We start from the raw sequence: 16,837 nt of genomic DNA on the forward strand, positions 1-16,837 counted from the left end.
GCATTTGGAGATATACCTAATGTAAATGATGAGTTAATGGGTGCAGCACACCAACATGGAACATGTATACATATGTAACAAACCTGCATGTTGTGCACATGTACACTAGAACTTAAAGTATAATGAAAAATAAATAAAATAAAAAAGAAAAACAATCACATAAAAACAGCATCTACTACTCAAATGTAAGCTGAAGTGTGTTTGAATTCTGCTTGCTTTGTGAACTAGGACAATCCACTCATTTTATCTCCCATTTTATTTGCTTATAGAAAAGACACAACTCAGTATTCAGAACTTGAGTAGAACGTTTGAGGGAGGCAAAGGGAGAGAAGGGTGTGATAAATTACTTGTCTGCCCTCACAAGGATCTGCTGGAGATACCACCCACTTTTACTAAAAGGTGCAGTGTTGTCAACTCTCACTAGAGACAGATTTGGCTATTCAATGGGTTATTGTGAAAAAGAAGTTGAGACATAAAGAGCACTGAACAGAAAGAAGTGCTTCTCTTAAGGCTCTCCATTTCGAAAGCTTTATTCACTAGCTTTAGATTCTCTCAAGGCGATTTATCAAAAATTGCAATTTCAAGGGAACACTTTGAGATCTCTTAAAATCAAGGGATCCAACATCTCTCCAACTGTGACTTCATGAAGTACACTGGAAATGATCAGCTCAGTAGCACCTTGAGTCTCCGAGCTCTTTCTCAATAAAGCACCCATTATCACCAGGGCATTTGTCACAGAATTTCTCTTTGACCCAGTTCTATTTAAACAGGTAACTCCCGTGGCTCCACTATACATAAGTAACCTCTTGCTTGTGGATAATGTGGCTGAATGTATAATCTGCATACTTTCTTTTTTTTTTTTTTGAGATGGAATCTTCCTCTGTCCCCAGGCTGGTGTGCAGTGGTGCGATCTTGGCTCATAGAAACCACAGCCTCTTGGGTTCAAGTGATTCTCCTGCCTCAGGCTCCCGAGTAGCTGGGACTACAGGCGGCTGCCACCATGCCCAGCTAATTTTTTTGTATTTTTAGTAGAGACTGGGTTTCACTGTATTAGCCAGGATGGTCTTGATCTCCTGACCTTGTGATCTGCCTGCCTTGGCCTCCCAAAGTGCTGGGATTACAGGCGTGAGCCACCACGCTCAGCCAATCTGCATACTTTCTATATCTAACCATTTCTTATTTTTGAAATTCCAGTAGGGTATCCAAATAATAGCAAAAAGTCTTAACTCTCCTTTTTATACAACAGGCATGTTTTAAAATAGTAAGGACAAATCAAATTTTAGAAAATTAGATCATGTTGGAAAAAGCTCTCAGAGAACTTAATATTTTAAATAAATTCATTGGGAAACAAGTCATAGAGAATTCTTTTGAAACGCAAACAACCACTCCAAGGTAATCACACATGAAGAAAGATGTTATAACAAGATAAGCTGAATGTATATACGTGTGTGTGTGTGTGTGTATGCATATATATGTATGTATAAAGCCACTTAATTCATCAAATTGACCCAATCACATTACATGAACGCAAACAAGGACCATCGTGTTGCTACTGTTGTAACAAAACCTCCTACCTTGCTCTGAAATGATGCTCCTGGTTACTTCTTTCAATGGTCCACACGCTCACTGCACTTGGACTTGATAAGCACAGCTGGCGCCAGTTCATGGGGTTAAAAGACATTTGGCTCACATCCATTCCAGGCTGTGATTTCTTGCACAAAATGATATTCGATTCCCAGTTCCTTAGAGAAAAATAGCATTTGATGAAAAAAATTAATTTGAATTTAATGTACTTAGAACATTTATCTATTTTTTAAATTTATAGAAATTGGGATATAATTTATGATATGATTGATATAATCGATGACCTTAATGTCAAATTTATAAATAATTATGCTTATCATTGTATTGTATCCTAAGAAAGCAAAATAACTGTATATTTTAAAAACATTATACTGTCATATGCTATACCAAGGCTATTTTGTCCTCTTTAATAATTTTGCAATTTAACTCAGCCAAACCTACAAAATGACATATATCATCACATTTGCTACAAAACAAGTGTAAGTGCCTGAATCTCTAAGTATTACATGTGAGTACTCCATGTGGATCTCGGGGTACTGTTCTCATTCATGCCAATTGATCATTTATTGAGTTTTTAAAATTAAAGTGGTGCCAGGTGCAGTGGCTCACACCTGTAATTCCAGCACTTTGGGAGGCCAAAGTGGGTGGATCACGAGGTCAGGAGCTCGAGACCTGCCTGGCCAATACGGTGAAACCCTGTCTCTACTAAAAATACAAAAATTAGCTGGGTATGGTGGTGCATGCCTTTCCCAGCTAGTTGGAAGGTTGAGGCAGAAGCACTGCTTGAACCTGGGAGGCGGAGGTTGCAGTGAGCCAAGATCATGCCACTGCACTCCAGCCTGGGCGACAGAGTAAGACTCCATCTCAAAAATAAATAAATGAATAAAGCGGTGTATTTTTAAATGGATTTATTCATTTACCCATTTAAGAGACTATCCTGAACTCCTACCATGAACAAAGACCCTTGCTACATGAAAGAAAAGAAAAAAATTAAATGTGAGCTATGCCCTTAAATGAGGGGCCAGAACTCCATTCAGAGCTGTGATTAGGAAACTGGAGCTAATATTTATTGAACTTAGCTTGTCTTTCACTCCCTCCTGCCCTCGTCCTTCATTTCCTATGACAAATGCCCTGCCCATCATATCAACCACACTCTTGCTGGAATCTCTGGTTCCCTTGATCCTTTGACTTTTTGCATCAGGTACCTGGAAAAGACTGTCAACCCTGAATGGAGAAAACTGAAAGCCTGGGCTACTGGAGACATGGGAACAAAGACTACAGGACTGTACATGGCAGTGACACCATACATTTGTGGTTGCCACCCCCACCAGACCCTCAATAGGCTCTCCAATACTGCTATGTTTCTCTGGCCAGTTCTCTCTCTTTCATTCTCTAAAATGGGCATTTAAAATATTCTCCCCTCTCCTGAAACCTCTAGCCCCTCTACTCCCTTCTCAATCTCAGTAAATGACCTTGATTCTCATGAATAAAATAGAGGCCATCAACTGAGAATTCTTGCTCTCAAGTATAACTACCCATTCAGGTTGGCATGGTTCTCTCCTCCTCCTCTTCCCTTACAATGGAAAGTGTGTCCTTCCTCCTACCTAAGGCCAATTTCACCTCCTGTGCTCTGGGTCCCACGGTCTTGCCTTCTTAGGGACATTGGTTTATCCATGATAACTGCATCTTTGACTCTCTCTGTCTCCTGACTTCTTCCTGCCAACACACAAGTGCTCATCCATATCATTCTCAAAAGAAGCCTTCCCTCAGTCTCACCTTTCTATGTCTCTCCCGTCTCCTCGGAGTCAAACTTTTTGAGCAAGCTGTTCTAAAGTCACCACCATGGCTTCCTCAGCTACACTCTCCTCATCCCAGGATATCTGCATCCTGTCACCACCATTCCATTGACATAGCTATATCCACAGACACCCGCCTTCATCCTAAATCCAAAAGGCACTTCTTGGTCATTGTCTAACTTTACCTCTGCAGAACTGGTCACTGTTCACCACAACCACCTTCTGGAATCAGTCTCAGACTCTCTGTCACACACCTCTTATGGGACACCACAGATCCTCTCAATTGTGTCTGGGCCCTTGACCACCTCTTCTGCCTGGCTGACTCAGTGGCTGTCCAACTCTGTGTGCACTTTGACTAACTTCATGTAGGCACACCCCACCTGTGCCTCGCCTCACACCCACTTCACATGCCCAGAGGCTTCACTGGGGCTTCACTGGGGCTCCTGGGGACAATCACGACAAACCTGAAAGTGTGAAGGAGTTACCACCCTGTGCAGTGAAGCTTTGATCGATGGGATACAGGAGTTGGAGGATAAATTCTCATCTCCTCCTCTCCCCTTCCCCACTCACAGTCTGTCACTGGCTTGAGGACTGTCCTGATTCACAGCAGTTCATAGAACCTCTCAGAAGACCACCTTCAAGATAGAGTAACCAATCCACTTGGAACCAAGTGGTGGCCAGCAAGGTAACGTACCCTCATACTGGCTCTCCTGCCCTGGGATCACACACCCTGCTAAAGATGGGGTGCATGAGTTCTTGCCCCAGCCTCTGCTTTCCGTAGAACCCAGGCTGAGGCACATTCTGGAACCCTCCCTGCCTAGTGTCCTTCCTCCTTTCATAGCTACTCCTATGAGTCTCGTAGGTGGGTCCCTTCCATTGATATTCCTCTAGGTTCCACCCTAGGCTCTTCTGGAGGTGTTCTTACTTACATTTAGCACTTTGGCTATCCATTGACTTAATTATTCCCAAATGTTTACCTCCAGCCTCACTCCTGAGCACCAGTCCTGGATATCTGTGGCAAGGGCATGTGTCCCTCAACATTTATTCTCCATTTCTCCCTGTGAGTAACAGAACCCCCGAATATTAGCCAGGCACATATGGCCACTCACAATGAGGACCTAATATTACCCAGCCGCCCTAGAAGCTGGCTGTGGTTTATAGCCGATCCAGTCAATGAATGTAAGTGGCAGTCATGTGTGTACCTTCTACGTCCTGCATTTCCCTCCCTTCCTTCCTTCCTTCCTTCCTTCCTTCCTTCCTTCCTTCCTTCCTTCCTTCCTTTCTTTCTTTTTGAATTATCATTACTTTACTGTTCCAGGCATTTTAAATATTCATACAATTGCCTTATTTCAGCAGCCATTTCCTCTCCAGTATAGATTTTGTGTCCAGGATCAGAGCCATGTACATCACTGAATAAGCACCTGCAGGCTACATGGGACCCACTCCGGTGCCCATGTCTTTGCTAGTAGAGCCTTTCACCACACCCACAAGAGGGCTGGACCTTCCCTTGCTTGACATCCTCCACTGCAAATGAAAACACACTTTGTAGATTCAATCCCAGTACATTTCCAGCACTCCCAGGTGTTCCATGTATGTGGCAATCATCCTGACAGCTACTGATACATCATGTCAGCTGGTACCTATACCAGCACCCACTCCACTGTATCATACAGATGCTGAGGCACTTAAGTGTTCTGGGTAAAACGGAGTCCGTAATTGCCATAGGAGTTGAGTGTGGAAGAAGGGGACTTTCTCTCAATAATGAATACCCTTAATACAAATTTAGCAGATTTATAATTTCACGTCTGTTTACATTTATTGTCAAAGCTTCACAAACTATTTACATAAATGAAAGCATGTTCAAGTTTCTAAATGCCGCTATGATAAGCAAATAGAGAAACTGCTGAGACAACACTTGCTTGCGCCATAAATACATATGGCAACATCTGGTCATTCTTAAAGAAATGCTTGTGTTTCCAAGGCCGGGCATGGTGGCCCACGTCTGGAATCCCAGCACTTTGGGAGGCCGAGGCAGGCAGATCATGAGGTCAGGAGATCGAGACCATCCTGGCTAACATGGTGAAACCCGTTCTCTACTAAAAATACAAAAAATTAGCTGGGTGTGGTGGGGGCACCTGTAGTCCCAGCTACTCGGGAGGCTGAGGTAGGAGAATGGTGTGAACCCAGGAGAAGGAGTTTGCCATGAGCTGAGATCGTGCCACTGCACTCCAGCCTGGGTGACAGAGTGAGACTCCATCTCAAAAAAAAAAAAAAAAAAAAAGCTTGTGTTTCCAAAAAGAATTTTTTTTCAAGTCATAAGCCTTACGCAATTCTTCCAAGGTAATAATGTGTTTGTCCTTCCTTCTCAAGCAATGGTTTAAGGCATCTCAAGGCATATTGCTGTCTGAGGTTCCGATTTAACTGGCTGGGGGGAGAGGGAAAGAGTGGGCACGAACGTTTTTTAAAAGCTTCACAAGTAATTCCTGCATGTAGTCAGTGTTGAGAACCTTGGTACTAAAGGCTCTTGCATCTTCCTACTGTCACTTGTCCACACCAAAAGTCCTTGAAGTAGTCCCTGGGTCAGGCAATGATCTCTTTCATGCAAGCCCTGCATTTCAACAACAGGTTTGTGCCCTTCCCCTCATCCTTTTCCCTCCCCATTGGCTCCCAAAATACACCGGTGGTTTAGGGTTCCTCTGCTGTTCCTAGGGTGTTGCCCTCATCTCTACATTTACCCCATTATAGACCAGAGATGAGAGCAACACCCTAGGAAAAGCAGAGCAGCATGACACGGGGAGACTGGACGCTGATCCCAAGGAGCCACCACACCATTCACAGCTGCTCATGCCCAGGCAATTGCCTGTGAGAGAAGGAAACACGTGTTGGTGATTTGGGTTTCTGTGGCCACAACTGAACCTAAGTCCTAACTGATATATCAGCTACCAACTAGACATCTCTGTTTGTTCATCTCAAGCACTCTCAGTTCCGTTTGTCCCCCAGCTCATCTTCCCACATTGCCTCCCCTAAATTCCCTGTCCCCAAGCCCTCAGTATCTCTCTGAATAGCACCACAGTGTCCCTAAGTTGCCCAAGTCACACACAACTCTGGGTATAACCCTAGACCCATCCCTCTTCCTCAGCACAACACCCAACATTTAGTCAGTTATAAGTCCCATGATGCTACCTCCCAAACACCTCCCAAATAGCTTCACTTCCCTCCATCCCTACTCCCACCCTAGTCCATGCCACAGTCATCTCTCACCTGGACCACCACAGCCTCCTAATTGATGTTCATGCCTTGTTTCCTTCCAATATATCTTCCACAATATGAAAGTACTGGAGATACTTTCATTGGAAATAACTGGCTGAAAGGAGTCTTCTTAAATGCAGATATAATTGTGTCACATCCCCGCTTAAAACCCTTTAGTAGCTCCCCACTGCCTTTAGGATAAAGAATTTGTCCATTAGCACAGCTTATATGGAGTGTGGGTATCCTTCCCAGTATGCCTAGGAGAAACCCAGTTTAGGCTGAAGTGCCCTGCATTCATCAGCAACACCCTCTTTCACTCTCAAAAGCATCCTGATTTGGATGATAAACCACATGGTCACCTACTTATATGGCTGCTCATGAGCTCACCTCTGACTGTCCCTCCAAGCTTGCCTCTCTCATGGCAAATCTCTTGTTCCCATTATTATGACCTTTTCATTGAAATCTGCTGTGCTTTTTCTACTTCATGGCCTTTGCACATGCCATTCCTGTGCCTGGGATGTTCTTTCTTCTCGTCATAAAGCTGATTCCTGCTCATCCTTTAGGTATTGCTATGGGTTGAACTGTGCCTCCCCCAAATTCCCATGTTAATATTCTAACCTCCAGCACCTCAGAATGTGACCTTATTTGGAAATATGGTCTTTACAGAGGGTAATCAAGTTAAAATGAAGTCATTAGGATGGGCCCTAATCCAATAAGACTGGTGTTCTTATATAAAGGGAACATTTGGAGACAGACACACGACAGGGAGAATGCCATGTGAAAATAAAAGCAGAGATCTGGGCGATGTGTCTGTAAGCCAAGGACTGCCAGCAAACAAGTGAGCAGAAGTTGGTGAGAGGCGTGGGGGCAGATTCTCTCTCACAGCCGACCCTGCTGAGACCTTCATCTCAGAATTCTAGTCTCCAGAACTGGGAGGCAATACATATATGCTGTTTAAGCCACCCAGTCTGTGGTACTTTGCTACGGTGGGCCTAGCTAATTAATACAAGTATCTGCTTAAACATTACCTCTCCTTCCAGGAAATCTTCCCTGACCATTCCCCTCCACCATCAGACTAGGTGAGGTGCCCCTACTACATGTTCCCATTGTGCCTTAGATCAATGAAAGCTATAAAAGAGCTTAGAAACCAAATGAGTTTAAAGCCCACTCAGCAACTCACCAACTATATAAGTTTAGGCAAGTAGCTATAAGAACAACCAAAAAATGAAACTTGGAAACAAGAAAAATTGTGTTGGCTTGATTTCTCATATCATGTTGGGAAGCATTTTCCAACAAGCTTCCTCGAACAAAAACCAGACTTTGTACCTTGCTTTGCCCCATATCTGACACTCCTGGGGAATGTAACTTTGTTGTCATACTATATACTAACAGCCCGATGTGATAAAGGCAGGCGTGCTTTTACAGGTTAAACTCTAGAACACATACAATGCTATGATTGTATGCCCTGGTAGAATAGTTAAGGTTAAGGTGCTAAGGTTTTAGAGACCTCTGGAAAGTTCATCATTCATATATTAACCTAGAAATTTTACTTAATCACTCCTTTTTCTAACTCTATCTCTATGTGAGTAGGCGTGTGTGTGTGTGTGTTTTGAGATGGAGTCTCGCTCTGTCACCCAGGCTGGAGTGCAGTGGCAGGATCTCAGCTAACTGCAACCTCTGCCTCCCGGGTTCAAGTGATTCTTCTGCCTCAGCCTCCCGAGTAGCTGAGATTACAGGCACCCACCACCATGTCTGGCTAATTTTTGTATTTTTTATAGAGATGGGGTTTTGCCATGTTGGCCAGGCTGGTCTTGAACTCCTGACCTCAGGTGATCCGCCCACCTTGGCCTCCCAAAGTGTTGGGATTACAGGCGTGAGCCACCGTGCCCAGCTGTGTGTGTGTTCTTTTAAGCACTCAGGAATTGCTATGGTCTGTTTGTGCCTGCCCCCAAATTTGTATGTTGAAATCCTAACCCCAATGGTGATGGTATTGGGGTATTGGGACTTTTGGGGAGTGATCAGGTCAAGGGTGCAGAGCCCTCATGATTGAGATGAGTGTCCTTATAAAAAGAGATTTAGTTCATCCCTTCAACCATGTGAGGACATGGTGGAAATTATCATCCATGAATCAGGAAGCAGGCCCTCACCAGACACTGAAGCTCCTGGTGCCTTGATCTTGGACTTTCTAGCCTCCAGAATTGTGAGAAACATTTCTGTTGTTTATAAGCCACCCAGTCCATGGGATCTTGTGACGACTTACTAAGACAGGGACTAGCTTCTTTCGTTTTCCTGCTGGTTCCATTTTTAAGGAGTTATATAAAACCATCTTACATCTCACAATCTGTTTGAAAATTCTGCTTTAACGTCTCATATCTCTGAAGTTTCAGTCTCTTTCTTTAAAATGAGGACCATCATAGATGTCTCATGGGGGTTGTTGCAGCGGGGAGGCAAGGATTAAATGCACTAACCCATTGGAAATCTCAGTGAATGCCTCTCTAATGAAACTGCTGGTGGTAGTATGGCTGGTGTATAGCACATTGTCTTTGCTTATGAAGCCCAGATATCCCAGACCCCACCAGCCTGGGACTACAACCATGAGACCATTCCCCACCTATTTTAGATTCTTTTTCAAAGTTGTTATTTTTAATTACACAAATAATATATGAATCCATTCTGCTCTTTTAAAACATTAGAACATAAAGGTAAAGTCTTTTTAGACCAATTTATTTCCAGGAGTCAAATCATGGTACTTGAGCTCCTCCTGGTCTGACTTCCAGAAATTCACCTCTTTTGAACTTTTACTAAATTATTTCTAGGAGTCCCCAGGGTCCACAGACTAACTGCTGTCACCAAGTGAGATGCATTCTACGCCCTGTTCATCTTCTAGCTCCCTCGTGTTTAGGCCCACTGCTGGCAAAGCTACTTGGTGAAGAGGACTATTGGGCCTCATCACAGGATTAAATCCCATTCACATTTCTATGCAGCACCCGAGGGTGCCATCAGGGTTGCTCCCAAAGCTTCTGATCTTGGGTTTGCAGAGCAGAGGCTGGAGGAGGGTCTGTCTCCCAGCTCTGTTCATACTCATTCTTGGGCCCCAGGGCACCTCTGCTGCCACAGGGCCTCACTGAGAATTTTCTCATGATAGAGCAGTGTCTGGTCCTCCCCACAGCATCTACCCTATCCTCCCCTGCCCTCCTCACTCCTGCCCGCTTGTCTCTCCCCTCTGACTCAAATTTCTTAAACAGAAGTGCACATGAATATTAAGACATGCAAACAAATCTAGGGGAAGGGTTGGGACGGAGAGGAGATACTACCTACCCCTAGTCTCAGTCTCACTTCAGCTTATCAAAAATGCCCCCTACAGAAGGCTCAGATATACCTAAAATGTACCTAAGAAGAGATACATTTTATATCCAGCAGGAAGCAGGAGATACAAATTTACTGAACGAATTAAATCCAGTGAGCAAACTCAAATGCTTACGGGGGCCAGGAAGTTAATGTAAATGAACGAAATGTACTGAGTATAAACACTTCTAAGACAGGGGTTGGCAAGCTCTTTCTATAAAGGACCAGACAGTAAATCTTTTTAGCTTTGCAGACCATATATGGGCTCTATTACAACTCAAGTCTGCCATTATAGAGCAAAAGCAGCCATAGATAATATATAAGCAAATGAGCATGTTCCAATAAAACTTTATTTACAAAAACAGGTGGTGGGCCAGATTTGGCCTATGGGCCATCGTTTACCGACCCCTGCTTAAGGTGGTGGGCATCTAGAATGAGTACCCACTTACTAGCCCACACCAGACTGTGACCATGTGGGAATACAGGTCCAAGGTTGCCTGTATTTGAGAAAGGCTATGCAGATAACTTTTTCTCTAAATTTTTCCAATTTTAAAAATACTTTATGGCCAAAACAAAATATATTGGTGGCCCAGAATTAGCCTAAGAATCATCACCTTTGAAACTCAGACTTAAATAAATATAATATAATAGATACTATTAGGTATGATGCATACTTTTAGTCAATGAATTATTAGAAAAACCATATTTAGGAGATTTTGATATATCCACTTTACAGAGGAAGAAATGAAGGCTCAGCCTTTCTAAGATCACACAGCTAGTAATTTGTGGAGCCAGGATTCAGGTCTAAGTCTGTTACACTAACACATTTGGGCTCATTCCACTTCACTGCTTTTTTAACATTCACAGATTGCATTTAGGAAGGACAATTGGAGCCTTCCGCTTTTGGAACTATCAGAATTTATGCACTTGTCATCTCTCCCCAGCTGCTTCCTATCTTATGTATCCAGAACTGTGAGATGATACATTTCTGTTATTCGAGACACTCAGTTTGTGATACTTTGTTACAGAAGCCCTAGCAAGCTAATACAGTACATCCATCAACAGGTGAATAAAGTATGGTATATCCATACCATGGAATAGAAAGGAATGACTATTGACACATATATGCAGCAACATAAGATAATTTCAAAATAACTATGCTGCACGAAAGAAGCCGGACAAAAGAATATACACTGTATGACTCCCTGTATATGAACTACCAGAAAATGCAAACTAGAGTGACAGAAACCACATCACTGACAAAGGCTAATAAGGAAGCTCTGAAGGAACACAAGGAAACTTTTGGGGTGATGGATGAATTTATTTATTTATTTAGAGACAGAGTCTTGCTCTGTCACCAAGGCTGGAGTGCAGTGGCGCAATCTCGGCTCACTGCAAGCTCCGCCTCCTGACTTCATGCCATTCTCCTGCCTCAGCCTCCCGAGTAGCTGGGACTACAGGCGCCCGCCACCACACCCTGCTAATTTTTTGTATTTTTAGTAGAGACGGGATTTCACCATATTAGCCAGGATGGTCTCGCCTCCTGACCTCGTGATTCGCCCGCCTCAGCCTCCCAAAGTGCTGGGATTACAGGCACGAGCCACTGCGCCTGGCTGATAGATGTATTTATTATCTTGATTATGGTGATGGGTATATACATAAGTCAAAACTTATCAAAGTATTTACTTTATATATGAACAGTTCATTATCTATTAGCTATACCTCCATAAAGTTGTTTTAAAAAAATTTTATGGCCGGGCATGGTGGCTCATGCCTGTAATCCCAGCACTTTGGGAGACAAAGGTGGGTGGATCACCTGAGGTTAGGAGGTCAAGACCAGCCTGGCCAAAATGGTGAAACCCGTCTCTACAAAAATTAGCCAGGCCTGATGGCGGGTACCTGTAATCCCAGCTACTCGGGAGGCTGAGGCAGGAGAATTGCTTGAACCCGGGAGGCGGAGGTTGCAGTGAGCTGAGATCGTGCCACTGCACTCCAGCCTGGGCAACAGAGCAAGACTCCGTCTCAAAAAAAAAAAAAAAAAAATTGCATAGACTAAATGTGGCTCCCTGAATCTAGGTACTTACATTTTTGTATAAGAAATGTTCCTATGTTATCCTTTAGTCATTTCTGGAATATTCTGTACTTCCCCTTAATAAGAAAGATATCCTCTTGAAGGGGCTTATATCATGGATAGAAAAGGGAGTACAGCCTTAAAGTTGGTCACATGAAATGATCCAGGAAAGACAAGAAATGTGTCTTAACCACAGGTATTTCCCATACAGCAGGCAAAAGTGGTATTATGTTCCACTCTCTGAATTGTTCTAATGTCTCTAACAACAATTATGTTAAACTGAACTCTAATATAGAGACCATCTCAATTTCAATATTAGCAGGAAACTTGCGAACAACTCCAAGATGCCATTTATTTTTTTAAGTGAAACTTTATGTACTTATAAATATATTCTCTATCTGATAATATATAAAGCATGTTAATAAAAGAGAATGACAATAACTAATTTAGTTCTTATATAGTTTTTGCTCTGACTGCCAAATTTTATGCCTAAACATAGCAACTGTATGAAAACTTATGATTGGGATTTTTTTCCTTCATATTTCCTTGTTTCAGATTTTTGATGTCTATTTCCTTTGATAAAATCCAGAAAAGTAAGAGGAAAATGTAATGTAACCCAGTAAAAGGAATTCCACAAGATGCTGAAACTTACCAAAGGGCCAGTTCAAATTCTGGGAGAGAGGAGTAACTAGCCAGGTAGGTGCCACAGTAACTGAATGAAAGCAAAGTGTAGTCCAGGAGAATGTTGCCTAAAATATAAAATCCATTATCAGGATTTGATTATGTTAAGACCATGTTCAGTTAACTATGATCTTACAGTTTATTTTCCTTTGCTAATGATTTTCACATAATTCAAAAGCATTTAACTATTAGAGTAAGAAAGATCCTGGCTAATTTCTAAGACCATGAACAGAAAGCTTAGAGCAAAGCTAAGACCCATTTGTAAAAGATATTAAAGTGAATTAAGACCATGAGGTTACTATCTCTAGACTTCAATGCAGAACTGAGCATACTGCACCATGCATGTCCCAGCATGGTTTGAAATGACCCAAGAATCATCTCATAAATATATGAGACATTGTAATTAGAATAGTTATTTAGGCATCTTTAAATATCTTGGGGAGTTGTAATAATTCTAGCTTACTTCCTTATTTCTTTTATCTTAGGCCATATCTGGCCCTTAGCTTAATATCTTCCAGCTTATGGAATGGCTATAAAAAGTGACCTACTCCTTTGTACCTATAGTTGATGAAAAGCAACATGAATTCCAAAGTCTTAGCAACAACATGTTTTAAAATGCATACCACGGGGAGGCCAAAACAAGAAGAGCCTGTCTGTGCTTCCCAGTACAGAGTGGTCTGATTTTCCCTCTTCTTCATCTGCTCTTCAGTGGGGTTGCACAGGTGCAAGCTTTGCCCTCACCTCAGTCTGTCTTTGTATGTTTATGTCTCTATTGCTTGTTCTGTGGATTTTTAATAGCTATTTTCTGCTTTTCTTCTCATTCTCATTTTAATTGACCATAATATAATCCTGAAATTTTGCTTCTGTCATTTTTTGAATATATTCAGCATAGTCTAATCAACAAAGAAAAAAGTGTATTTATTGAGATTCACTACAAAAACTAGTTTTTCTGTAGGCAGAGACCTTAATGATTTTTAAATGCTTGCTAAACAGATGTTTCCCTCCACAATTGAAGATGACCAACTTTAGATATTCTTTAAATCTTAGAAAATATGGTATTTGAAGAAAATGCCAAAAAAAAAGAGAGAAAAATATATTCTCTATAATCCTACCACCAAACTTGGTAAATTTCTTTCTAGAATTTTCTTCTGTGTTTACTTGAAAAAAATACATACATATATATTTTCTTTAAATATAACTTTGCTTTTTATAGCTATACTAGCCATAGATTAAATATTATATATGAGGCTGGGAGAGAGAGCTCACGCCTGAAATCCCAGCACTTTGAGAGGCTAAGGCAGGTGGATCACTGAGGTCAGAAGTTCGAGAGCAGCCTGGCCAACATGGTAAAACCCCGTCTCTACTAAAAATACAAAAATTAGTTGGGCGTGGTGGCAGGCAGCTGTAATCCCAGCTACTCAGGAGGCTGAGGTTGGAGAATCGCTTGAACCCGGGAGGCAGAGGTTGCAGTGAGCCAAGATTGCACCACTGCACTCCAGCCTGGGTGACAGAGTGAGACTCTGTCTCATAATATATATATATATATATACACACACACACACACACACACATATATATGATAATCCATTTTTAAATGGAATTGGATTATAGTGCTACCTCAAGTTGGTTTTTAATACACGTTATATTGACAATTTTATATTATCTTAACACTTCTTTAAATGTGTGATTTTTAATGTTTGCATAATACCCCTTTATAGTATATTTTATTTAACTATATCGACAATACTGGAGATGTAGGTTGCTCCAATCTTGTGCTATTATGACAGTGCTTTTTAAACTCTTTTGCATGTAAATCTTTGACTATATTTTTAACCATTTCCTAAAAATTGAATTCGTCTTGAAGCAAGTATACTGAGTCAAAGAGAGTAAATATTTACTTCACAGAAAGACTCTACCAATATATAGTCCCACCTTCAGCAAATAAGAGTGCTACCAGTTTCACTGCATTCTACCTAGCAATTATGATCTTAAAAAAGTTGTGACCTTGATAGGCAGAAAAATAGCATCTTGGTTTAAATCACACTTTTTAAAACAAATCTTGAGACGAAACATTTTTTGATGTCTTTGGTCATTTGTAGTTTTAGTGATTTGTCTGGGTTAATTTCTTTTCCATTGTTCTAAGAGGCTGTTTGTTTTGTTCTTGTTTCATTAATGCTCTGAAAATATTTGATCACATTTGTCCAAATATTTTACCCAGTTTATTATTTCCCTTTTAATTTTTCATGGTGTTTTGATGTTAATCAGTTTTAAATATATATACAATCAAATATGTCTGTCTTAAAGTTTTTGTTTTGTGTGAAAAGTTCTTCCCCTTCCTGGAATCACTCCTCTATTCTACTGTATTTTCTCCTCTCTCTCCCACCCCCCACCCGCCGCCTCTCTCTCAGAGAGAGAGAGAGTTTCGCCATGTTGCCAGCCTGGAATGCAGTGGTGTGATCTCGGCTTGCTGTAATCTCTGCCTCCTGGGCTCAAGCAATTCTCCCACCTCACCCTCCTGAGTAGCTGGGATTACAGGCACCCATGCCACCATGCCCAGCTAACTTTTGTATTTTTAGTAAAGACAGGGTTTCACCATGTCGGCCAGGATGGTCTCGATCTGCTGACCTCATGATCTGCTTGCCTTGGAATCCCAAAGTGTTGGGATTACAGGCAGGAGCCACCGTGCCTGGCCTGTATTTTCTACTATGTTCAAGTGGATTTGTTATTTATATTGAATGCTTCTTTTCATCCGATATAGACCATGAGTATCCAGCTTGATACTTTTGTTAAAATATGCATTTTCTTAACACTACTGTTGAATAATCTATATTTTTTCTTCTTCCTTCTTCTCCTTATTCCTCCCTCCTCCTCCTTTTCTTCTTCCTCCTCCTCTTCCTCCTTCTTTTTGGTGACAGCCTCTTTCTTCATTTACTCAGCTTTTATATAATTTAGATTCTGTCCCAAGTCTTCAACTCTCCCACTGATCTGGTGATCCCTGCACCAATGCCACACTTCTAATTACTATGGCACCATAATATTAAAATGCCTTGCCATCATTCTCTTTCAAATTATTCTCACTCTCTTATGTTTTATTTTCGCAGATGAATTTTGGAATCATTTGAGTACTCCTTGCTGTCTAAAACATATGATAAACCTACAAATTACTTTCTATGACAAATCTCAGAAATACATTTATAATAACCAGGCTTTCCATCCAGGAATATATTTCTATACATTTAAATATTTTAAATCAGTGATTTTTGTAGTTTTCTTCACCTAGGTCACTCACACTTATTTTTTTGAATTATTTCTAAGTATGTGTATCTTCTAATGGGTACTTATTGGGTACTTATTTCTTATTTCTAATGGGTACTTATTTCAAAACCAGCGTCTTACTGTGGATTCTTTTGTTAGTCCTAGCAGACTATTGCATTATCCATCATCTCCTTTCCCATAGCTATATTTTTCTTCAGTTTTATATTTTGTTGCATTGGCTAGAACTTCCAGGTTGATATTAAATAACAGTGAAAACAGGTCTGATTAATATTACTGGGAATTCCTTTAGGGCATCATTATTCAGTATGACTCTTGGGTATTGGTTTGAACTAACTTTCAATTGGCTCAAACAGAACTATAGCCAAATAACCAATCTGGGGAAATGTTTAAGATAAAGTGTAGTTATTGTCCACCTAGATAGTTCCCAACATGTGAATGGGTTATGTTTTAAAAGTTGTCTTAAACTGTTGAGAATGCAAATTTTACCACAAACGAAGTATTATAAATTACAGTGAAGTTCCCTGACTTCACCCAAATACTTATTTGACCCTTAAGACTACAGAGCTAAGTCCAGCCTCAAGCATGAGCTTTCTGCCCATGGGGTGTCCAATGAGGGAATCATTAGCTGGAGGCTCCAGCAGATGTGCAGCAGCTCAGTATGGGTCAGCTGTATCTAAGAAGGAGTCAGTAGGCCGGGCGCAGTGGCTCACACCTGTAATCCCAGCACTTTGGGAGACGGAGGTGGGTGGATCACTTGAGGCCAGGAGTTCGAGACTAGCCTGGCCAACATGGTAAAACCCCATCCTCTGCCACAAACATTTAAAAAAAAAAAAAA

At 41.4% G+C, this 16,837-nt stretch overlaps 1 protein-coding gene across 1 annotated transcript in view; it reads right to left on the reverse strand.

Moving 5' to 3' along the window:
• Positions 1-16,837, reverse strand: part of CFAP43 (cilia and flagella associated protein 43) — a 115,907-nt gene that overhangs the window by 90,373 nt on the left and 8,697 nt on the right. Inside the window, exons 3-4 of the mRNA XM_011977513.1 lie at positions 12,698-12,794; positions 1,575-1,742 (exon numbers count right to left, since the gene is read on the reverse strand). Coding sequence (XP_011832903.1) covers positions 1,575-1,742; positions 12,698-12,794 — 265 coding nt within the window. The remainder of the gene's footprint in view (positions 1-1,574; positions 1,743-12,697; positions 12,795-16,837) is intronic.

The sequence above is a fragment of the Mandrillus leucophaeus genome, unplaced genomic scaffold (assembly GCF_000951045.1).
Source record: "Mandrillus leucophaeus isolate KB7577 unplaced genomic scaffold, Mleu.le_1.0 Scaffold18, whole genome shotgun sequence".
In the NCBI taxonomy this organism is placed as follows: Eukaryota; Metazoa; Chordata; class Mammalia; order Primates; family Cercopithecidae; genus Mandrillus; species Mandrillus leucophaeus.